The sequence below is a fragment of the Canis lupus genome, chromosome 18 (assembly GCF_003254725.2).
Source record: "Canis lupus dingo isolate Sandy chromosome 18, ASM325472v2, whole genome shotgun sequence".
In the NCBI taxonomy this organism is placed as follows: domain Eukaryota; kingdom Metazoa; phylum Chordata; class Mammalia; order Carnivora; family Canidae; genus Canis; species Canis lupus.
Window position 1 is genome coordinate 22260543 of NC_064260.1, and position 26676 is coordinate 22287218.

Consider the following 26676-nt stretch of genomic DNA (forward strand, 5'->3'; position numbering starts at 1 on the left):
ATAGGGGTGGGGGAAAGGGAGAAGCAGGCTCCCTGCTGAGCTCCATGTGGTGCTCAGTCCCAGGACCTGAGCCACCCAGGCACCCACCACCCACACTCCTTACTAAGGACTTATATCCAAAACATTTAAAAATTCTTACAACTCAGTAAGAAGACAAACAACCCAAATAAATAAATAGCAAAGTATTTGAACAGACATTTCACCCAAGACATGTAATGTTTACAGCCACCTGAAAATATGCTCATTACCATGTTATTAGGAAAATCCAAGTTAAAACGAGTTCATCCACCCCCAAAGGTAGACATTAGCAAGTGTTGGCAATAACATGGAGAAAGTGGAGCCATCAGACATTGCTGGCAAGAATGTAATACGGTACACTCATTTTGGAAAACTATTTCTAAGTTTCTTAAGTAGCTAAAAAGAAACTTACCATTGAACCCAACAATTCCACTTCTAGGAAACCATTAAAAATATCATATATCTAAACTCAAACTTATATGCAAATATTTTAAAACTGGGAAAAATCCAATATAAAAAAATGTAGAATATCCAAATAATGGACTACTACTTAACAATAAAAATCACAGCAGTCTACTGATACATGTGACAAAATAAACTTCAAAAATATTGGTAAGTGAAGGCGTTGGACACCAAAACTGTACACTGAATGTTTCAATTTATATGAAATGCCCAGTAAAAGCAAACTTAGAGGCAGGAAGTAAATCTCTCACCTGTGGCTGGGAGAGCAGTGTGGAAAGTCGACATTGCCAGCAGGCTCAAAGGGAACTTTTTGTAATGGCTGAAATGCTCTAAAACATCTCTGTGTTGATGTGGTGACAGTCACACAACTCCATACATTTACTAAAAGTAATTGATTTGTACACTTACAATGTGTACTTTTATGATATGTGAATTATACGTTATTAAAGCAGTTTAAATAATAACAAAAAAAAAAAGAGCTACCCATATTTGGTATTGCAACCACCTCAGAGCCAATGAGATTGGTTACATTTGTCTCCTATTTCTAAAAGCTCATAAAGATGGTGGTCTAATGAAGAATAGAAAATGAGCCACTATTTCCATGGAAGACACTGCTGTTTTTTGAACCTAAACATATTTAATGTTCTTCCCTATTACACTTGCTAATTAGTCTTTCTAGTCTTGCAGATGTAGCCAGTCCATTATGGAAATATACATAAGCAAGTATCTTTTTGAAATCAGAAGAATTTCTTTGGCTTGTTTGAAACAGCTGTGTTTCTGGAGCCATAAGATGGTTTTAAATAAAAAAGAAACAGACTCATTTCTTGAACATTACATTTTATCCTCTTTTTTTTCTGATAATTTCTCCCTAAGAGAAGAGGAAATAACATTTGTTGAGTGTAGAGTAAGCACAGGATTTTGTGCTAGGCTCATTTGCAATTATGCGAGATACATAGAGCTGGTCTTATTTTACAGATAAGCAAATTTATTCTAAAAATTTAAATGAGCAATAGAGTTGAAGTCCAACTCAGGTCTTTCTGCTAAAATTCACTACCGATTCTCTCAACTTTGTTGCCTTCTATTTGGTTGAATAAATACTTTCAAGATCATTGTACAGCTGTTGATGAGCACCTATAGCTCTATCTTTGAAGTCTGCAGTTAGTAGTCAAAGGATCTATTTTCTAAAAATTACGAACTGCTTAAAAGATTATATCATGTATTTCTCTTTGTGAACATCACAAAAATAATAATGGTGTATAAGTATACGTGTGTACACACTTGTGCATACCCATGTAAAGGTATGAACATTGATGTTTTATAAATTCCTTACTTTATCTCAGTTGTTCCTAAAATTCTATTGTAATAATTACTTACATTTCAGATTTTACTATCAAAATTATGAGTAAATTGTAGATAAGGGTACGTGTTGTGTTCATTCTATTATCCTAGCAATCAACACAATATAAATCCACCAAGGGTATTCAGTAGATAAATATTAAGAAATAAACAATTAAAAATTCATCCAGGGATGCCCAGGTGGCTCAGTGGTTGAGCATCTGCCTTTGGCTCAGGGCGTGGTCCCGGGGTCCCGGGATTGAGTCCCACACTGGGCTCCCAGTGAGGAGCCTCCTTCTCCCTATGCCTATGTCTCTGTCTCTCTCTCTGTGCCTCTAATGAATAAATAAATAAAATCTTTAAAAAAATTCATCCAATATGAGTTATAAAAGGAGTTCCAAAATACATTTTATATTGTATAAGTTTTTTATAGGAGGATAAAGCTTACTTATATTTTTTTAACATTCTTTATGAACATCCTTAGAGTAATGGTTCTCAAACATTTCGGTTTTAATGAGTCATTTATACTTTTTAATATTACTAAGGATTTCAAAGAGGTTTTGTTCATATGGATTATAGGTCTGTAGATTTTCTGTATTACAAATTAAAGAATTTAAAATATTTATTAATGAATTCAAAATAAATTAATTCCACGTTAAAATAATTATATTTTAAATAAAAAATGACTATTTTAAAAACAAAACACTTATCAGATGGGTAGTATTGTTTTACATTATTGCAAATCCACTTAATATTGAGCTAAATGGAGTACAGCTAAATTCCCTTATCTGCTCTGTATACGACCTGTTGTGATGTTACACATCATGCATCCTGAAAAATTCTACTGCATATTTACCAGAAAATGAGGACGGCAAAGGCAAATGCTATCTTACCATTTTCTATGAAAATTGTTTTGTCTTTGCACCCCCTGGAAGGATTTTGGAAACCATGAGGGTCTCCTGCTTGAACTTTGGGTAACACACGGGACAAACAATTAACAAACACACACGCACACACGCAGTTTCTTTTCCTGTGTTTCTATTTTGAAGTTATTTTTGATTCCAAAATATAAAAATATTTTTCTTTTTTTGTGAGGTATACTTGTTTCATATAAATCTTTTTTTAAAAAAAGAGTATTTATTTATTTATTTATTTATGAGAGAGAGAGAGAGAGAGAGAGAGAGAGGGGCAGAGACACAGGAGGAAGGAGAAGCAGGCTCCATGCCAGGAGCCCGACGCGGACTCGATCCCGGGACTCCAGGATTGCGCCCTGGGCCAAAGGCAGGCGCCAAACCGCTGAGCCACCCAGGGATCCCTAAATCTTATAAAATATTTTAATAGTACATCCTGTAAGAATGGTTTATTTTTTTAATTTTTTTAAAAAAAGACTGTATTTATTTGAGAGCGAGAGAGAGAAGGCACGAGTGGGGTAAGGGCAGAGAGGGCTCCCTGCTGAGGACCATGGGATCACGGAAGGCAGTGGAAGGTAGACACTTAAACTGAGCCATCAAGGCACCCCTAGAATGGTTTATGAAGCTATCATAAAAGTTACACGGTATTTCTACTTGCAGTGGGTACCAAAATGAAAAAGACCATTTGGACCTTCTCTTTGGGAAGGCAGATATACTACATTTTATTCTTCACTCCTTCCTTGTTTACATCCTCATCTTGATTACAAAGGTATTTAAATTTCTGGTTAGATAGCTTTTTCACTAAGGATGAAGCTACTGGCCACTGCTCATTTTCTCTAAATATGAACAACAAACAGGAACTTAAACTTTTTATTATGGAAAATGTCATACATATAAAAAAGTAATACAACTCTATAATAAAACCCAGTGTGGTCAACCTTCCAGTTCCAATCATTATCAAGTCAAGGTCAATTTTTTCCATCTATTCCTTAGCCGTTCTCCACACAACTAATTTTGAAAGAGAGCCCAGACAAGACATTATTTCATCTGTAAATATTTTAGTATGTATCTCTAAAAGAACCTACCCTTAATTTTTATTAAAAACATTAACATCAAAATGGTAATCCTAACCAAAAAACAACAGTTAAATTCTTAATATCACCAAATGTTCAGTCAAGCAAAAAAGGCTTTTGGTTGAGTGACAAACACTGAGATATCAGCCAGGAGCACAAATGTTCTGTGCCAGGGTTTGCCTACCACTAGCTTTAAGCTAGACATTGTTTGCCAAAGATGTAATTTGTGGCTCTAGCCTTGCATATACATGTATTTAAATCCCTTTGAGGTAATAAACACTTATCTGAAAACAACATGAATTGTTTCAAAACATTTAATTTACGATGAGATCATGCTGATCATGATGAGATCACAGAAGAATGCATGGAAAATATATTCAGTAGTAATCCATGCAGGCAAATACAACGAGGAAAATATTTTTATATTTTTATATTAGGTAAATATCAAAAGAAAAGGGCATGCATAGAGATGATATAGTACACTACTAGTAAACATATTGTTCAAAACAGTGACTCTTGTTTTTCATTTCCTAAAATCTATAGACAGAGGAAATTAAACTTAGTTTTCAGGGTAGAATACTTGTAACAAGATATCAATAGCTCTTATTTCTGCCCTTTTTATATTTTAAACCTTTTCTTCCCTAATTCTGAACAAAAGGAAAATTAAAATAATGAGTTACAAAAGACAAGAAGGCTGAGGGGATGATTAACACAGTATAAAAGTAATAACAGAAGACAGATATATTGATAGAAAGTTCTGATGATTTAGTAAGGTTTCTGTTGTTTGCACTGAAAAAGGATTTGGGCATTGCTAGAAAGTACTATGCTGTTTTGCTTTATGAGCTGGAGAGAACTGAACTAGTTTGTAGAAGTAATTATTCCATAGAGTTATTCCATAGTAATTATTCCAATCCATAGAGCCCATGGATTTTAAGATTCACCCCTGGAATTTCCATCAGTGCTTAAAATACAGTGTGCATGCAATAAAACTATGAAAGTTTAAATTATTTGTCTCTGGTAGGAGAAAAATTACCCAATCTTAAAAGGAAAACAACATTAGACTCCTAATCGATTCATTCTCTATGAAAATAAAGTGAGGAGAGTAGTTCAAAGCAAAACCTGTTGCACATCTGCATGCTCCATGGTCTAAAATATGCAAGGAACAGTAAAAAGTATACTGAAAAATACCTATTTTTGTCCTTCGTTATATCAGTCCTTAAACGAAAAAAAAAAAAAACCCTCCAGAACAAATACCATGTTAAATAAAACATATATTTATGAATATTTTCTGTTGATGCACAGTGTCTATAAACATAAGGAATATACTTGAGTATATACAGGTAATATACAGGTAATATTCATTGTTTCAAAAAGTCATTAATTTTGACAGAATTTATATTTGGTCTCAAAGATCTAAACAGAAAATTTAAATTTATAATATAAAATTCCATTATCTTTCAAAAGCATCAAGGTCACAAAACACAAAGATTGCAAAACTATCAGACTGGAGATGAAGGAGGGATGACAACTAAATACAATATGATCTAGATTGGATCTTGGACCAGGAAAAAAAAAAAAAGAGAATTTAGTGGGTAAGTGGGAAAACTCAAAATCTAGATAAGGCTTGTATACTGTATGTTTTAAAGATTTAATTTTTAAGAAATCTCTACACCCAATGTGGGGCTCGAACTGACCACCCCAAGATCAAGAGTTGCATGCTCTACTGTCTGAGTCAGTAAGGCACCCCAAGGCTTGTTGATGTTTTAATAGTACCATAGTAATTAATGTTAACTTCCTGGTTTTGATCATCTTATTGTTATTAGATAGATGTTAACATAGGGAAACTAAGTAAAAGATGGGCAGAGGAACGGACCATACTGTTTTCTGGGAGCCCAGAATTTTCCAGGAATCTAAAATTATTTCAAAATCAAAAGCTTTAGGAATTTGTCATAAGCTTTGGTTCACATAAGAACACAAACAAGTAAACAAAAACTCAGCATAACTGATAATGTTCAAATTGACAAGGTAGAGAGGGATTTATTCCTTAGAAGAACCAGAGATCTCCATTTCCTGTGTAAGACTGTTTTATAGTTCTAAACCCAGTGACCAAATTGCTTAGTAGAGCAATAATTATGGAATATTACAATGCCATGTATGTTTTTAACATGCAATTAAGGAAAAAATGGTCTAAATGTATACCACTTAGTAATTTGTCATGTTAGTGACCATGCTCTTATAATCTTTGATGTTCAAATGTATAGCCTGCTTATTTTTTGAAATTCTCCAAAACAATTTTGACATAGTATTTTTAAAAATTTGATAAGTCATCTAAACTGAAATCCAAATACGTATCCCAATTTGACATTAAAATAAAAAGTAGATTATTTGATTTCCTTTACCTGAAACTGTGTGATCCTTAGAGTCTCTTGTCATTTTTATCCTTGCATGAGGAAAGATGTAGTGCATAGTCTTCCCGTTCATCTGTATAATCTAAGATATACATGTGATAACGTGAACAATCAGAGTGCAATATACAGAATTAGACATGTTTTTTAAATACATTGATTCAATCAATAATATTACCAGATTCTCAAATGATCATAATTTAAGTTTTTTTTTGGTACAATTTAAGTGCCTAATGCTATATAATATTATTGATTTCTTAGTTCATGAACTTCAAATATATAAGCAATTTTCTTGCAAACTGAATTTCTGTGTTTGGGAAATCGATAAGCACACTCAACAGGTTCTAAAGGAAGTGCATTTCTATAGTAATACAGAGATGACATGGGTAGACAATGTATGTGAAAATGTGCGAGTGTCTGATTTTGCTCTGGATAGCCTAGATGTGGAAAGGTATTTTTAATTTTCTGCAATGAAGTGGTGCTAGAGAAGAAAAGACAGAAAAAAATCCTCATACTACACATCTTTATCACTTTAATAGGACTGCTTTATATTTGTGTTGCTTTCATTTTACTGTGGAGTTGTGTTTCTGCTGTGCATATCTACTAGAAGTTTCCATGTACACTGGATGCTGAGGCTAGTTCTACATAAATAAAGCCTTTGCTCATTCTAATTCTGAGGCCCTCCTTTTATTCAAAGATGTGTTACTGATGGAGTTATTTCTCATTTACTGTTGATATCCCTTCGGGTAGAATCATCAACCCTGAAAGCTATTGTTGCAAGCCTGTGATTCCAATTCTCATTATTGAGACTTGAATATGAGAATACTATAGATTCCATTGTCTCGGTTTCCCCTGGATTTCTGAAACAAAAGAAATTCAATATATTTGTGTTTTGTATTTTATAGAATTTTGCTTTTAATTTTTTTAAAAGATTTTATTTATTCATGAGAGACAGAGACAGAGAGAGGGAGAGAGAGAGGCAGAGACACAGGCAGAGGGAGAAGCAGGCTCCATGCAGGGAGCCCGACGTGGGACTCAATCCCAGATCTCCAGGATCACACCCCGGGCTGAAGGCAGCACTAAACTGCTGAGCCACCTGGGCTGCCCTAGAATTTTGATTTCAAAAGAGATTTGTGAAGTAATAGAAAATAAAAATAGTGAAATATTTCGTATCCATATTAAGAGGATTTTATTAGTATGATATAGTCTATCATCTTAAAAAATTTGGCTGAAATTACAACCAAAATAAAGCTTAGTAAAGAGACATGCAATACTACCTATTTCAAAATATGTTTAAGAAGCATATGAGAATACTAAGCCAAAATATTAAATAGAAGTTGGAACCCAAGAAATGTTGATTTTTATGAAGAAAGATTCCTTGAGTACTCACGTGGTTTTAATGTGTAAATCCACCTATAAAACTCTTAGAATTCTACATATTGAAAGCAAAATGTGAATTAAAAATTCAAGCTTAAATTATAGCTCGTAGCTTTTCTTCTCTTCAGGAAAGAATAAGCTTATTCAGAAAACACTCTCCCAAAGAACAGCAGCAGAATCCTGTTGAGTCCAGATATATTATCTGAATTCTTCAAAGTAAAAATAAACTGCTGTTTGCAAGATTGTGAATAAATTATGGTCAGTACAATCAGTTCATCTAGATAATTTGAACCACTATAACTTTGTACGCCACTGAAAATCTTTTTTATTTATATTCATGGCAAGGAGACTACACATTTTCCCTTTATTTTCTCTGTCTTGTTTCCTCCATCTCCAGGTCTCTCTACCTCTGTCTCCTTTCTTCTTCCCTCTTAATTTCTCTTTTCTGCCTTTCTTACTTTCTCTCCCTTCATATTTTCTCCTTCTATTTTCCTTCTTCCACTTTTATTCCTCCTCTCCTAATCTGCTTTTCAAGATTTTAAATTTACTGAAAATTAAACCACATGTATTTGAAAATACTACAACTCTTAGACACAACTAAACTTTGCTTTGGTACTGTAGAAAACTAATTAAAATTGGTATTATTTCATTTTATTTTAAATATCTTTAATTTCATGTTTTATTTGATAACAATCTTAAAAAGTCACTTTTTTCCACTTGGTCAGCAATAAAGTAAGAAAATACATTTTCACCTAACAGTAGTCTTTCCAATTTGATGTAAACTCAAGTGCATTTGTTGCACAGTTTAGGAAGGTTGTAAGATTTCCCCAATTTTTTCATCAGAGTTTTATCAGCTAGTGATTATCACTTTCTAATTTGCATCTATGATGATGTTAACAGAAAGGATGTTAGCATCTTCATTTCCATAAAATGTTGCTTTCAGAACATCTCATAGAATCTCCTGTAGCTTCAGACTGTCTATAGCTAGCATCATGAACTCACTTAATCAAAAATATTAAAAAAAAATCAAAAATATTAAACAGCCCTAATTATGATCAAAGTGACCAAAAATCTGTAGAAAGCACTGGTATCTTCTCTTCCATCTATCAACTAGTTGGATCTTAGCTTTTTCCTAAGCACTGCAGGTGAATGTTCAGAGTTCTCCAGCAGATGGGGTTTCAGCTGCTGCTTCTGAAATGAATAGGAACAAGGGCAGGACTGATGTCAAGCAGTGTCCACACCTTTCCCCCAGTCTGGTCTCTGATACCATTGTTTTTCAGTGATTCTGCACTGAAAGAACTATCAACTCTATGCCTCTCAGCAAAAGAATTCTTTTTCTCTACTTATAAATAGTTTCATGAATAATTGAGCCTTCATACTTATGAAACTGTAACATTTGTGTTATGATACCTTTTATTAATATGGACATTCATCCTCTTCCCTCTCCTAAACACCATGCATACCAGATGCAGGGGTGAGAGTATCCTTCTTGTGTTCCAAGTACTGTGCTAGGCACTGTATAGAAATGGGGTGGATGGAGCAGGGAGCCTCTGCTCTCTAGGAGCTAGAGCCTGTGACAATGCATGCAATACTATTGGAGCACAAAAGAAGAAAACTTGCCCCGATTTGTGGGAAGCTGGTGATGGTAGTGTGACAGAAGACTTCTTATAAGATGGTGTAGGTACACGGAGACCTAAGTGATGAGCAGAGTTAGCCAAGATGAGAGGAGGAAGAGAGTTCAGGGAAAAGGAACAAGACATCCAAAGGTCCAGAATATATAGGAAGAGTGGCTTTCTCAGAGGAGCTTAATGTACCTCGATATTGCGGTTGCATGAAGATTGGAGAAGGCATGGGCATAGCGCAGAACGTGGAGGCATTCGGTTCGAGTCAAGAAGTGTTGACCTTTATAATTACCATTTCAGGGGTATTAGTCCTATTTATAGATGAAGTGAATAAGGCAAATCCATGTTTGTTGTCTTTCAAATATATATACATATTTCATAATATATATTCAAATGTATATATTCAAATAATAATATAATTTTGAGTCTAATAAAAATTCAGTAAATTTTTTGTTTCTCATGTATTTTTGCATAAGCTATTTTTAAAGCAGATAAATTCATGTTTGCATTAATCAATTTGTTTTTATTACTTTTGCCTCTGGGGCATTTTATGAGTATAAATTCTTGTTATGCATAAGTTTCCAAATAAAAGCATCTGGTTTATTAGTACCAAAAGCTCGATATTACCTTTTTATGATTAGAGATGAAACAAGTGAATAAAACGAGAATGCCATTTTGCTATTCTCTCTAGACCAAAATACAGTTATGATGAGTTAATGACAAAAACAGTATTTGAAGATAAATATTAATGCAAAAAAACATGAATTTTGAACTTTCTGTAATAAAATGTATGTCATCTTCCACATAGCTTGTTTAGAAAAAATTGTAAGGAAAATCAAAGACATTTTTGCTACAGAAGTTAGCATATTTGTTACTTTTTTGAAGCAGGTTGAGGATTACAATCTGGAAGGGGCACATAGTGGTGTCTGGGGAAGACAATGTGTTGGTTATATGGTTGTTCACTTTATAACTAGTTTTGGTAACTGCATGTGTAGTTTTTTGTTAGTATGTTAAATGTCAAAGTAAAAAATTTAAATGCCTTATAAATGGAAGAAATAACTTTTAACAAGAAATTACTTTATTACGTTTACCTATAAATAATTCTAACAAGGACTGTTACATTTTCTTCTTTATAAAAATTAGCATGAAATTCATGAAATAATTCTTAAATATATTCTGCTTAATTTTGGCATTATATTGGTTTATAAATATATTTTGTTTAAATATGATGTATTATATCCTCATTGGATCAAAATCATAAATCTGGAGATGCTAGTAACAGAAAATTAGAACCAAAAAGTACCAGAAGGTTATCTTTTTTAAACACTTTATGTATTTGAGAGAGAGAGAGTGAGCATGAGCAGGGGCAGGACGGAGCAGAGGGAGAGGGAGAAGCAGACTTCCTACTGAGCAGGGAGCACAATGTGGGGCTCGATTCTAGGACCCTGAGATCATGACCTGAGCCGAATGCAGACACTTAACCTACTGAGCCACCCAGGCACCCCCACCATTAATGTTATTAATGTTTCCTCTACATACAAGAGAATTTTAGAAAATATTTTCTGAGGTGGACAGAGATTATGTTAAAATGTATCCTTCAAGAATACTGGTTGAATAAATTAGTTGGACAAGGCTATTCTAAGTATCCATGGAAATAGTGATGTCAGGCAATAATTGAACAGGAGTTATTTTCTAGCTTCAGTTTATATATTTCATCTTATTAAGATTTTTTAAAAGGATTTGTGCTTTTGTTGACTTAATGTAGGTCTGTGGGAAATAAAAAAACTTCAAACAAAAAAAATGAGACCGGTAAGATATAAATAGTAAGTCAATACACAGAGATTCTTACAGTAAAATATACTCAAGGAAGCTATCTTCAGCTGACAGATTTATTATTTTAGTAATTGTAGATAAGAGGTAAATTCACATTTTATAAACATGTTCAGAATGATTTTGTTTATTTTTCTTGCTCACCAGGCTGATCTATTTGATGAGATTGAACTACAGCTATAAATAGAATTTTAATAATAAGATAATCTAAGAAAAGTCTAATTCAATTGTCTGATACATTTAAATGAAGTAGAAAACATATGGGTATTTATATAAACACACCCCTAAACCAAAATCTTTTCAAAAAATACTCCATTATTTTCATCATTAATCTCCATCACCATTTTGACCCCCTCCCCCATGTTTTCCAGAGAGGAGATGGGGCTAAACTAAATTCATTAAAGATATCAAAAACTAAAGAGAATACTTATATAGAGAGTAATTCCAAGATTTCTAGAAAATATGATAGCATATATAAAACAAAACAGAACAAAATTTTGAGATCATTTTATTTTAAGATTTATTTATCTATTTCATTGAGAGAGAGGACAGGGAGGAGGGGAAGGGACAGAGGGAGAGGGAGAATTGTGAAACAGACTCCTCGCCAAGCATGGAGTCTGGTGTGGAGCTCCATCCCAGGACACTGGGATCATGACCTGAGCCAAAATCAAGAGTATGCCCCTTAATTGACTGAGACACTCAGGTGCTCCTAAGAAAGAAATTCTACTTAACAGCTAGGAATTTGTCCACGAAAACTGAAATTTCTTTGGAAGAAATCAAATTTGAGTATAGATTCTATTTTTCAGTGGTGTTTATATGTGCAAAAGTCATCTCTTTTATAGTTTGATGTGACAAACATTGAAGTACAGTAAGTTCATATAGTCTAAAACACACTTCTTCAAAACACACTTGTCTTCTATATTAGAGAATCCCTAATCAGACAGGATGATCTAGGAATTAATCTATAAGAAATAAGTCAACTCTCTCTTCTGTGGGTATTTTAATGATTATGGGTACATAGCCTGCAAATACCTGATATTTTAAGGCAACTGATTTAGGCCATTGGGGTTACCAGACTAATCACCCTCAATTTATCCAACTCTTGATTTCCTATGTGTCTTTCAAAATTCACTCAAACATCACCTCATTTCTTCTAAAGTAAATATGACAATGAATTTTGATATCAGATTTACCTGTGAAATTTATCTCTAAATTTATTTACATCTATAAATAGATATTGATTGGAGAGCATAGGTGTATCAGTTGGTTGAGCATCTGACTCTTGATTTCAGCTCAGGTTGTGACCTCAGGGTTGTGAGATCAGCATCAGGCTCCCTGATCAGCTGGGAGACTACTTGGGATTCTCCGTCTCCCTCTGCCCCTCCTCTAGCAACCCTCCCACCAAGTGCTCATGCATTCTCTAAAATAAATATTAAATATTAAAAAACCACAAAATAAATAGATATTAAATAACAGTATCTAGTTTGAGTTTTTGATGATAAAATCCAAAAATTAATATAAAACAAACATGTCCATATAAACAGAATCTAAAATCTAAGTTCCCCTCTTTCCCAAACTGAAGCCTTCCCTGTCCCCAGCTGACGTGGTTTGGTCACCCTATTATTTGCTATATCTTAACATCTGAACACACTGTTATTGGAAAGCACTGAAATCACCCAAGTCTATTCCACCCAACATTCTGTAAGGTCTTTAGGAGCTACATGTATTGCACTTATACGTGTTGGGTATGTTGTACAAACTTAACTACCTTCCAGAGGAATGAATCCCTTACATTGGCCAGTAGAAGCACCACAGTTATGTTACAATGTTGGTAGAGCCAGGGATGATTAAGTAAGGTATTTAGTACTTAAAATTACTGAAAAAAAGGTTTTTTTAGTGAACAAAGTCTCATATATTTTAGGATAACTGAGACCATTCTAGGATGGCTGGCTGACTGATAGATGGATTGATTGTGTTTTTTTGTGGCAGTGGCGGGGGGGGGGGGGGGGGCGGATAGATCTAAACAGACTGCTCAATATAGCACTTACTTGCTCTTGATGTTGACTAACTGGTCTAGAGTGGACCAATCTTTCTGGCAGTTTGCGATCCGGACCGTGTCCATTTTCCAAACGAGACTCCCTGGGTTTGTCAAACCAATCTGTTTCTTCACGACGTAGGTGATAGGCTTTGGAGACCAAGGAGATATCAAACATTGCAACCACAACTAATACAGATGACAGAGGACAGCAGATGTTCTGAAGTACCAACATGCTCCAGGCTGGTTAACCATTCATGCATTTCAAATACAACTCCCAAGAAGATGAAGAAGATCATTTCCAACACTATGATAAAAATTTTGTGCCATGGGATAACTTAGAAAAAACAACGTACACACCTGTTGAACTTCTCAGAGCAAAATAAAACAAAATTAAATGTTAAATGAGAAGAAATTTAGACAGTGACTGGATAAGCAAACAAGTGAATATTCCTCAAAAGTCATTCTATTCAAACTCAACCCTTTAGTTCCTGTCTCCTCATCTCCCCCACAACCTACCTCCCACCACTAAAATCTAAGGATAACGCCTCCCTCGGTATAGAAGAGGCTGTCACTTTCCCACAGTCATATCAATCACTACTAATATGTGGCTGCTGGCTTTGAACATCAAATGTGTATTTCTGAAAACATGTCATTTCTATGACCCTCAATATGTAAATGAAAATATTTTTTCTAAGGGGATCCCAAGTATTACTTCAAGGAATGTGTGTGCCATACTCACCTGGCAGCCCTACTATTAAAAATATTTTATAATATTTTATTAAAAATTAAACAATTATTTCCATGCAGCCACAGATTTAGGAACTAGATTGAAGAGTTGACCAGCTGCTTTTTTGTTTCTAATGTGACAAAACTTGACATCTCAAAATACTTTTGTGAAAATGCAACCATATTTAAGTATATAATTATTTAAAATTATTCATCCCATTCAGTTCTTAGTGTCTCCAAAGTCTTTTGAAGCTGTTATTTAGGGACCAAAAATCCCATTTTACCTAATATATAGAATTTGAATTCATATAAAGCTTTATTCTTTGCAAAAGGATCACTAATTAAAAAGATCACTAAAGGATCTCTGGAAATACACTGTTGCTTTCTAAATGGCAGATGTAGCAGCACTTCTCAAGTTCTATGCTGAAAGGTTTGTTGATGGTGCTATCAACTTAGGCTTTCTTGAAATGCTAGCATCTACATTGTCATACTTTTGAGTTCTTCTAACTCATCATAGTTTTCTTTTTCTGTCTACATCCTAGATTGTCTTCTCTTTCAAAACTTCCCAACACTTTTTTTTTTCCCCAAGCAATTTCCATTTTATCTTTGCTGATAGGACTGGCAAACCCACAGCATATATGCCACTACTCACCTCCATAAGTCTTGGGATCTTGGTCCTGTGGTCACCTCCTGTGATTAACCACAGCATTTCCCCCCAGTAAATATGACGACTGATGATGTGTCATAATTTAGTCATTCTTCAGTTTGAGGAAATGCAATGTTACATACCTGGTTTGTGGTTGTATGTGCACTTATCTGATCTCTAACAGAAGATTCTAAGCTGTTTGAGGATAAGGCTCAGATCTTCCTTATTCCCCCTCTCTCAACACTAAAAACAATGCCTTGCAAATGCCATAATATTCAATAAATGTTTGGGAGATGAATGAAACAGAAAAATTAGTCAACTAGAAAAAGAAGTTAAATATCTTAATAATGATATGCACATTAAAAAATAAGTATTAATTTGCCCCTCAAACCTCATTAATATTTATGTAATCTTCACACACAATCTACATGATAATAATTTATTATAGTTTTTCATAGTTTTCATTTGACATGAAAAACTAAACTTATGAAAAAATATTTAATGTGATAGGTATTTGATAAGTACATATCAAAAAAATCTGTGATTTAATTATCGGTCTCTTAAAAACTTACTAGATTATCCCCAATCACAGTAATATCATCTTATTTTATTTCTTACATATTCTTGTTATTTATTTCTCGTTAAAAACATCTATACTAATTTAAATAAATGCATATCTTGGATCATGTAATACATGATTTCACTTGAATATATACCTCTGCTCAATGCATTTGAAACACAATCCTTTAAATCATGTTTTCTTGGCTATATCTATACAAATAAAGCAGAATCTCAACCTGTTCCAAAATTTGTCATTTTGTTTCTGATTACATACTTTGATTGTTTATTTCTTATAATAAGACAATATGTAACTGTCATGCTTTGCATAAACATTTATAGATCATTAAGTGCAACCAGAGTGAACAAATCTACTTTTAAATTGTATTCTGTCTTCATAATTTATAGCAAATGGGACATAAATGCTAGTTGTTTATAACTGCAGTTGTATGATCTGCCATGGTATATCTCCATTTTAAAAATTAAACTTTATATTTTTTTTCCAAATTAACTTAAATAATTGCCTGGAGATTAATATCTTCTTGTTTCAAACTGATGATATTTTCTTGAAATCTTAAATATAAAATAAAAGTAAGCTATTTGGGGATCTAGCATTATTCAAAGTTATGGGAATAGTTCAATTCTACTCAGTATTAAATATTGGTTGAAAAAAAATTTTCAAAGTGACTATACTGATTTTTTTTTTTTTTTTTTGGCTTGGAGTATACTTCAAAAGAATGTTTTCAACAAAATATTTGTGTTTGTAGAAATAAATATAATTCGACTATTGTTAGCTTAGCTTTCCTCAAAATCCACTTTAAAAAAGGGCTTCCTGTTCTGTACTTAATCAACCATGCATGCACATCAAATTGTAGTTTTCAAGTTGAGACCATAAATACTAAGCATTGTATGTAAATTATGCTTATCTAGACTTTACCTCAAGTGAGCTATTTCAAAATTAACTAAAGTCATATAGAACACATCTGAAAAATATTCTTGTAAGTCTATAAACTAAAGTTTAATTGAACTCAAAGCACACATGAACAATCAGTTCAACAATTTGAAATCAGTTAAGTTTGCTTTTCTCTACTGATTACTAAATAGCCTGTTGGAATGTTACACCTCTCAAAGTGATCTTCTTATCATTGAAATACAGATATAGCATATATTTGGTAAAAATTTATTTAAAAAATTCTCAGTATTTCATGAGTTCACAAATGAATTACATAATTAGGAAAATTTTTTCCTGCTTTGTCCCTTAATTACCCAAGAAATCCAAAATTTCAAAAGAAAAGTAGGCCATTGCTTTACTAGAAGAAAAGTAATATGTTCACGTGATTTAAAAGTAAAAAAAAAAAATGTAACATTTTAAAACATACAACTTTTAAAGATAATCACTACAATTCACACACATAATATTACATATGTAATTTAATTTGTTATGGTTGTCCTTTGTCTATTTCTCTATCTGTATGTACTTTACAACTAAATTTCTTATCTGGTTAATTTTTAAATATTTTAGTTTAATTGTGTAATTTCATCTAAATTTCACTTTAATTATTTCTTTGGTATCATCTTTATACATTTCATAATTTTGTATGCTGCATGATGTCTTACCATCTATTTATAAAAACAATGTTTTTCATACAGTCCTTAATGATTAGGAGTATATATCATCCAAACATATAAATGAAAAATAAAACATCTGGTTATATTCATATGGTTGCATGTAAATAAATACCATATTTTGGGATATCTAGAAAAATCTAAATGTCTGGAACCATGTTGAAAAACATCCATGATGAATTAACAAATTGGTCAAATTCTCAAATATATGCTCTATGCACACACATAGCCTTAGGTGTTTAGTTATGCCATAAACCTGTTAAAGTTTTTAATTTATCTTATTATTTTACCAATATGATTATTGAAGTATCTTTTTATTCTTCTGCAGCAATCGTTTTATATGTATAAAATGTGTGTAAAATGTGGATTGTGAAAAAAGTAAAGAAAAAAAAAACTGCTTCCACAAAATGTCATCTCTTTTTAACTAGAGAGATTCAAACAATTGATAAAATAAAAAATACAAATACAGTGTTTTATTTCACTGAATAATTATCAATAAAAATGGTCAATCCAATAGCCTGTAGAGAAGAAAATAAATCAGAAAGTAACTAGTTGGAAGGGGAGGCAGGCAGGGGGGATGGGGAAATTTGGTGACTGGCACTGGGGAGGGCACTTGATGGGATGAGCACTGTGTGTTATACTATATGTTGGCAAATTGAACTTCAATAAAAAAAGAAAAAGAAAGTAACTAATCTGTTGGAATTTCACTAAGAAAAGGAATCTCTCAACTTTCAGATCCAGAGATTTATTTTAATTCTATTCAAATCAAGACGTGAACTTATAAAATCATATTAGCATCTAGATATAGAAGTAGAAAGAAAATTCTCTTCATGAACACGTATTTTCCTGTAAGTCCTCAGGGAAAATGTCCGATTTAAAAGGAGGGGTGTTTGTGTTAGTTTAGTGCTCTGCAGACTTCAAAGGCATGAAGTAATAATATCTTTACTTGAGAAATATTTTATTTCTAAGACTCAAATCACACCTACATGCAAAGGTAAACTGTAGAGGGAGGGGAAAAAAGAGAACCAAAGGTCATGAGTCCTCCTGGCATGGAAAGGACTCTATATATCCTTGTATCTCCTCCCTCATCTTCATAATTAAATTTAAACTAGATAATTCTCTAAAATCCTGTCACTCTATATGATTAAACAACAACAACAAAATTATCATAAGCCAGTTTTTAGTTAAAGTGTATACTTGCCTTCAATCATTTATTCACAGAAAAATTAGCAAAACAATTTAGGACAAAAAAAATGGAATGATGCAAAATGCAAAGCCAAGGAAAAGGCTAAATGGGTACACCAACTAGGAGGGCTTCAGCTTGCTAAACTCACAAGAGTAGTGAACAAATTTTTTATTCTATTTATAAAGAATGTTTCCTATGTATTGATATGATTATTTTGAAAATATCATATTTAGTGCTAAGGTTTCAAGTATGTAATGCAAAATGCACAACCTTGTCAATTATGGTACTCATAGTGAGAGAAATAAAATATTAATCCTTTATTTAAGGAGAATTATAAAATTCTAGATTACACTAATATCAGGGACTCAGCCAAAGATTCTCAAAAAGAGAACATTTTCTGAATTAATGAACAATGATATCACAAAAATAATATAAATAATTTTCTATTACAAAGTCTAGTAGAATAGTACTTAATGGCTCTAAATATTAATGATTTCACAAACTGAAAGAAACTGACCAATATATTTTGAAATGCATTTTTTAAAAAATAAAAAACATACAATTAAAAACTTTCCAACTATGGATTTAAGGATGACCATATTTTATTGACACAATTACTTGATAATGGTTTTAGAAAAGTGGACACCAAACAAATCAAGCAAACAATCAAGAAACAACAATAAAATAATAAACTAAAAAGAAATAAAGAAAAGCATGCTAGGAAATCTATACACAAGATTAAATTTCCATTTACAAGAAATAAAATTGAAGTAAACATGCAAAAGACGCACTAAGAAAAGTAGAATACATCCTTGGAGAAGGAAAATTAAACATGCAGGAAAATAAGAGTTTGAGTTTTGAGAGTAACAAGGTAGTTTGAGGCCCAATTTACCTTCACTGTCTGACATGGCATGTTGGAAGTCATCCATGATGAACGCTATGTCACGGTCATAGCCTCGAGTTCGTGATTCTTCTCTCATGTGTTGCTGAACTTCAGGCAATGAGTGACTTGATCCAAACTGATCCCTAGTGTCTGCAGATATTGGTGGAAGGGGTCCAGCTGCAGCCCTGGCCATTCCCATTGGCTGGCCAACAGGACTGAGTGGACTTTCTTCTTCAGAATTCTGGGCCACAATTGGTATTCTCCCTCTACTCTGGCTAATTGGTAAACTGGTAGGCTTAGTTCTGCCAGAAGGTGATGAATGACTAAAGGAAACATCTAGAGCTTCAGCCTCTTGAGCTTTCAGTCTTAGGGAAGAGCTAGAAGAATCTCTTTTAATTGATAAATCAAGGCCATAGACCGAAGAAGGTCTGGAAGAAGGTCTGGATCTGCTGCCACTACTGTATGGTTTATCTGCTTCATCCTGCAAAGCTGACCGGAGGGTATTTCCTAATGTGCCCAGCCCTGTGCCAAGAGATGAGCCCATAAATTTCTGTTGGTCTGTAATATTTTTTCTGAGGCCAAAAGTGATGTCATCTTGAAGAAGCCTTGCTCTGGAAGAAATGCCACCAATAGATGAAGTGCTAGAAGTCATATAGCTTGAATAATCAGGTTCAAGGTCTCTACTTTCTTGAATGGGTGAAAATTTTGACATTTTAGGATCAATTAGTGATTTCTTGTGCTTTGATTGTTTTTGATAAAGTATGGCTGCTGGCAGTTGTTTTGCTGCTTGTTTTTCAAGTGTGAGTCTACTAATGCTGTACTTCTCAGATTTTGGAAAATGTCTATAGCCCGTATCAGCATGGTAATAATGGGAAAGACCAGCAAGGTGATCTAAGCTCTCTGCTCCTCTACGGAATTCTTGTTTAATCTGATGTTTCAGAAGCTTTAACTCATAGGGATCCTCCATGGGATCTTCCTCTGCTTTCACATAACTATGCAATCTGGAGGATGTCTGTAAAGGTGCTAGGAAATCTGTCACTTCTTGAGATCTACGTGTTTCAGTGGATCGAAGGAGACGGTCTGTTTTTGACAGATCCTTTTCATGAAGGCTAAATGCAGTGCTTAATGCTGCCGTTCCTTTGGTAATATCTCCAATGTCATCAATTAGGACATAATTTCGTGGAGTATGATGGTCAATATCTGCATAGAAAGAATCTGCAGATATGCTTGATATTGGACTACTTGCCATGCTACTTCTTTCCTCCAATCCTATTCTCAGGTCTAAGCTATTGTACTTACTCCCAAGATGGGAGACAGCATATGTATTATCAGTAGAAACAGGTGCTATCATTAGGGGTTGGTTACGAATCACCTCATAGTTTGAAGTTATCTTGGGCTCCAAATATAATGTAGTCTGCCGTGGCTTTTGTTGTATCACCATCATCTGTGATGGTAACTGGTAAGAAGGTTGCGGGGTTGGTGTAGGTTGAGCTTGAGGTGTGAAGGACATTGTTGCCACGGCTTGAAATGTTGGCTGAGTCTGATAAGGTGAAACTTGCTGATGGTACAAAGTCTGTTGCTGAAAATGGGACTGTTGGGTGTATGGAGTGGGTGCTTGGGTAGGAAGAGCAGGGGAAGAATATTGGTACTGTGTATAAGGACTTGTAGGAGGGACTAGCTGAGATTCTGTTTGGGTCTGTGGTGGTATAAACTGGCTGAATTCAGTTTGGGGAGCAGTTCTTGGTCGCTCGATGCCATGCTGACTTTCTATTCGGGTTGGTCGGGCGCTGCTCACTTCACTGTCAGACATGTAATCCCGATCCTCAGCTACTCCCTGGAGGTAGGCTCGCTCTCGCTTTTCTCTCTCCTTTAATAATGCCTCTTTTCTCCTGTTAATTCCCATTTCCAGGTACCGTAACTTTGCATCAATCTCCTTTTCTTCCTCATCAAGTTCTGCTTGTTTCTTTCTCAGCTTTGCAGATTCCCTCTCTACAAGATCAAGCTCTCTGTCTATATCCTGGAGAATCTTGGCTCGTGCCATTGTGTTGGTTCTGCAGATCCTCCTCCTGGAAACTGTACCCACTGTGCTGTATGTTGACTGAGTGCCTGTAGAGGTCTCCTCAGGGGGTGGGTTTGGCAGAGTTCTCTTAACTTTTTTCTGGGTGCCAGAAGGTGTCATGGTTTGAGAACCTTTTGTCTATAATTAAATAAACAAAAAATAGAACTTTATTACAAAGGGAAAAAAAGATTTAAAAACTTTGTAACTTACATATTACATAAAAATGATTTTGTATATGTTTTAGCTATGACAACATAATGAAACAAAATTTTATATTATTACTTCAAGTATTAGTCACACATACAATTGGCTGAAAAATAAATTTTCCTTTCTTGGTAGGTTGTTTATTATTATAACTTCTGGAACATTAGAAGTGAATTTTGAAATCAAGCACAGAACTCATTGCTAGGCAGGCTTATATTTAGTTAGACTCTTAAAAGAATTCTGGAAACTCATTTTTCATGTTCTTTAGTACACATAAAACTATTTGCCAAATGTATTCCCAGAGTATTTGTGTTAGCTGTCTAAAATTAAAGTTATATTTGTTGAAGATGCACGTTTGCCATTGTTAAGTTCAATTGTTTGCTTCTATATTCTCATTCCCAATTTTGGCCCCTGCCATGCACCCAAAGAGTGGCTGTTACTCCTATTCTAATTACGAAATGTTTTGAAAGAAAAATTTTAAATCTCTAATGTCCTCCCCCCCCCAAAAAAAAAGAGTAATCTGACTAATTTTCTATTTAATATTTCAATATTTTCATGACCATTTTGGCTTATGTTTTCTTTCGATTTTATTATTTTTTAGTAATTTTAGTTGTTCTTAATGTTTTAGCAAGTTATACATGAAGCAAAGGGAACTGGCTGCAATAAAAATTCATAGATATATATTTTTTTAAAAATCTGATAATGTACGGGATCCCTGGATGGCTCAGTGGTTTAGCACCATCCTTGGCCCAGGGCATGATCCTGGGGTCCCAGGATCGAGTCCTACGTCGGGCTCCCTGCATGGAGCCTGCTTCTCCCTCTGCCTGTGTCTCTGCCAATCTCTCTCTCTCTCTCTCTCTCTCTCTTTGTGTGTCTCATGAATAAATAAATAAAATATTGAAAAAAAAATCTGATAAGGTATATCATTGATGAATTGGAAGGTATGTTTGGTTTCAATTGGTTTGTCATAAATTTGCATTATAAGAACCAATGGTCTTGAGAATCATACAATTTTAGCAAAAGACATGACAGATCATTTTCAATAAACTGATGTAAACAGAGAGGCTTTCCTAACACAGAAAAGAAAACAGAGACCTACACAAAATGCCAAGATAGAGGAATTCATCCCAAAAGAAAGAACAAGGAAAGGTCACAGTCAGGGATATAATCAAAACAGATACAAATAATGTGCCTGATCTAGAACTTACAGCAACAATCATAAGAATATGAAGATTTATTTGAGGAAATTGCAGCTGAAAACTTCCCTAATCTGGGAAAGGAAACAGCCATCCAAATCCAGAAGGAACAGAGATTCCTCATCAAAATTAACAAAAGCAGGTCAACAACAAGACATACAGTAGTTAAATCTGCAAAATACAGAGACAAAGAAAAAAATTCCTAAAAGCACCAAGGTAAAAGAAGTCCCTAACTTACAAGGGAAGATAAATAATGTTGGCAGCAGATCTCTCACAGAAACTTAGCAGTCTAGAAGATAGTGGCACAATATTTTCAATGGGCAGAATGGGGAAAATATGCAGCCAAGAATGCTCTAACCAGAAAGTTTTTCTGTCATTCAGAATAGAAAGAGACAGATTTCCCAGAAAAAAACAAAAATGGAAGGAGTTTGTGACCACTAACACTGCCCTGCAAGAAATATTAAAGGGGACTCTGAGTAGGAAAGAAATACCAACAGACAAAGACTTGAAAGGAACAAAGAAAATCTCCAGAAGACATGAAAAGCAATAAAAAGGCACTACATTTGTATCTATCAATAATTACTCTGAATGTAAATGGACTAAATGTTCCAATAAAAAACACAGGGTGTCAGAATGGATAAAAAATCAAGACCCATCTATACACTGCCTATAAGAGACTAATTTTAGTCCTAAAGATACCTACAGATTGAAAGTGAGAGGATAGTGAACCATTTATCACACTAATGGAGGTCAAAAGAAAGCCAGAACAGCAATACTTGTATCAGACAAGCTTTGATATAGAGCTTAATTCAGGGTTAAGCTCTGAACCCTGGTTTCAGCTCAGGTCACCATCTCAGAGTTATGGGATTGAGCCCCTCATTGGGCTCTGGGCTCTGCATGGACTTTGCTTGTCCCTTTCCCTCTGCCCCTCCCCTTGCTCTCTCTTGCTCTTTCTCCCCCCACAAATAAATAAATAAAATCTTTAAAAAATATTTTTAAAAACCTAACGACTATAACAGGAGATGAAGAAGGACACTAAATCACAACAAAGGAGTCTATTCAACAAGAAGACTTAACAACTGTAAATATGTATGCTCCCAACTTGGGAGCACTCAAATATATAAAATATAAAGGAATTCAAATGTAAAGGAACTCATTAATAAAAATACAATAATAGCAGGGGACCTTAACACTGACTTACATTGGTGGATAAAATATCTAAGCAGAAAATCAATAAGGAAACAATGGTTTTGAATGACACGCTGGATCAGATGGACCAAACAGATACATACATTCAGAACATTTAATCTTAAAGTAGCAGAATATACATCCTTTTTGAGTGCACATGAAACATTCTCCAGAATAGATTACATATCGGGTCACAAATTAGGCCTTAACTAGTACAAAAAGAATGAGATCATATCATGCATATTTTCCAGGCGCAGTGCTATGAAACTTGAAGTCAACAAGAAGAGAACATTTAGAGGGACTACAAACATGTAGAGAGGTTAAAGAATATCTTACTAAAGAATGAATGGGCTAACCAGGAAATTAAAAAGAAATTTTAAAAATTCATAAAAATAAATGATAATGAAAACATGACAGTCCAAAACCTTTGGGATGCAGCAAAGACAATCATAAGAGGAAAGCATATAGCAATAGAGACCTTCCATAGGAAGCAAGGAAATTCTCCAGCAGCCCATGTGGCTCAGCGGTTTAGTGCCACCTTCAGCCCAGGGCCTGATCCTGGAGACCAGGGGTTGAGTCCTGCATCTGGCTCCCTGCATGAAGTCTGCTTCTCCCTCTGCCTGTGTCTCTGCCTCTCTCTCTGTGTCTCTCATGAATAAATAAATAAAATCTTTAAAAAAGAAAAAAAAAGTCTCAAGTATACATCCTAAACTTACACCCAAAGAAGCTGGAAAAAGAACATGAAGTCAGAAGAAGGGAAATAATTAAGATTAGAGTAGAAATAAAAGATATACAAATAACAAAAACAGTAAGACAGATCAATGAAACCAGGAGGTGCTTCTTTGAAAGAATTAACAAAATTGATAAACTCCCAGCCAGATTTATCAAAAAAAAAAAAAAAAAAGAGGGAGAGAGAGAGAGAGAAAGGACCCAAATAACTAAAATCATGAAAGAGACAGGAGAGATCACAATTGACACCACGGAAATACAAACAATTCTAAAAACGTAGTATAAGCAATTATATGCCAACAAATTGGGCATTCTGGAAGAAATGGATAAATTCCTAGAAATAAATAAACTACCAAAATGGAAACAGGAAGAGATGGAAAATTTGAACAGATCCATAACCAGCATATAAACTGAGTCAGTAATCAAAAATCTCCCAAAGAATAAAAGTTCAGGTCCAGGTGGCTTCCCAGAGAATTCAACCAAACATGTTAAAAAGAGTTAATACCCATTCTTCTCAAACTGTTCTAAAAAACAGAAATGGAAGGAAAACTTGCAGAGTTTTCCTCATCCTATGAGGCCAGCATTACCTCGATTCCAAAACCACACAAAGATCCCACTCAAAAGAATTACAGGCCAATATCCCGATGACTATGGGTGCAAAAATTTTCAACAAAATACTAACTAATCAAATCCAAAGTACATAAAAAGAATCATGCACCATGATCAAATGGGATTTATTCCTGGGCTGCAAGGGTGGCTCAATATTCACAAATCAATCAGCTTGACAGACAACATTAATAAAAGAAAGGATAAGAACGGTATGATCCTCTCAATAGATGCAGAAAAAGTTTTTGACAAAGATCAGCATCCATTTTTGATAAAAACCCTCAAGAAAGGATGGATGGAAGAAACATACCTCAAGATCATCAAGGCCACATATAAAAAACTCACGGGTAATACCATCCTCAAAGGGGAAAACCTGAGAGCTTTTCCTCTATATTATCAGGAACATGACAGGGATGTCCACTCTCACCACTGTTATTTAATATAGTACTGCAAGTCCTAGCCTCAGCGATCAGACAACAAAAAGAAATGAAAGGCATATATATTGCCAGGGAAGAAGTCAAACTTCCACCATTTTCCAACTACACAATAAACTATGTAGAAAACTTAAAAGACTCTGCCAAACTAGAACTGATACACAAATTCAGTAAAGCTGCAGGATATAAATCAACATACAGATATCTGCTGCATTTCTATACACAAATAATGAAACAGCAGAAAGAGAAATCAAGGAATCAATCCTATTTACAATTGCACTAATGGAGGGAGGAGGGTGGGAAATGAGCAAAATGGATGATGGTTATTAAGGAGGGCATTTGTTGTGAGGAGTACTGGGTGTTAGATGCAAATGATGAATCAGTAACCTGAAACCAATTTTACCACATATGTTAACTCACTGGAATTTAAAGAAAACAGAAAAAAGAGATACCTAGAAATAAATATAACCAAAGAGTTCCACCTGAAAACTATAGAACACTTATGAAGGACAGTGAAGAGGACACAAAGAAATAGAAAAACATTCCCTACTCATGGAATATTTAACAAATATTTAACAAATATTGTTAAAATGTACATACCACCCATAGCAATGTACACATTTAATGCAATCCCTATCAAAATACCACTAGCATTTTTCACAGAGCTAGAACAAACAATCCTGAAATTTGCATGGAACCACAAAAGACCCTGAATTCAGCCAAAACAATCTTGAAAAAGAAAAGCAAAGCTTCAGGCATCACAATTCTGGACTTCAAGCTATATTACAAAACTGTAGTGACCAAGACAACGTGGTACTGGAACAAAAACAGATAAAAAGATCAATGGAAGAGAAGAGAAAAACCCAGAAATGGACTCACAACTCTATGTTCAACTGATCTTTGACAAAGCAGTAAATAACATCCAGTGGAAAAAACACAATCTCTTCAACAAATGGTGTTGGGACAACTGGACAGCAACATGCAGAAGAATGCAACTGGACTATTTTCTTACACCAGACACAAATAAAATAAATTCAAAATGGATGAGAGACAAAAATGTGAGATTGGAATCCATCAAAATCCTTAGAGGAGAACACGGGTAAGTAACCTCTTTGACATTAGCCATAGCAACTTCTTACTAGCTCCTGAGGCAAGGGAAACAAAGGCAAAAATGAACTACTGGGACTTCATCAAGATAAAAACAACTTCTGCACAGAAAAGGAAACAATTAGCAAAACTAAAAGGCACCCTTTTGAATGGGAGATGATATTTGCAAATTACATTTCTGATAAAGGGCTAGTATCCAAAATCTACAAATAACTTATCAAACTCAATACCCCCCAAAAGCAAATAATCTAGTTAAGAAATGGGCAGAAGACATGAATAGACATTTTTCCAAAGAAGACATCCAAATGGCTAACTGACACAAGAAAAGATTCTCAACATCACACATCATCAGGGAAATACAAATCAAGACTATGGTATCACCTCATACCTGTCAGAATGGCTAAAATTAACAACACAGGAAACCACAGATGCTGGTGAGGATGCAGAGAAACGGATT

The 26676-nt window shown here is 34.3% G+C and overlaps 1 protein-coding gene across 5 annotated transcripts in view; it reads right to left on the bottom strand.

Moving 5' to 3' along the window:
* The window catches only part of PCLO (piccolo presynaptic cytomatrix protein), a 390134-nt gene that overhangs the window by 131691 nt on the left and 231767 nt on the right, over positions 1 to 26676 (bottom strand). For all 5 annotated transcript variants that reach the window (XM_049096822.1, XM_049096821.1, XM_049096819.1 and 2 more), the window contains exons 7-9: positions 18706 to 20893; positions 13082 to 13218; positions 6199 to 6289 (exon numbers count right to left, since the gene is read on the bottom strand). In XM_049096822.1, coding sequence (XP_048952779.1) covers positions 6199 to 6289; positions 13082 to 13218; positions 18706 to 20893 — 2416 coding nt within the window. The remainder of the gene's footprint in view (positions 1 to 6198; positions 6290 to 13081; positions 13219 to 18705; positions 20894 to 26676) is intronic.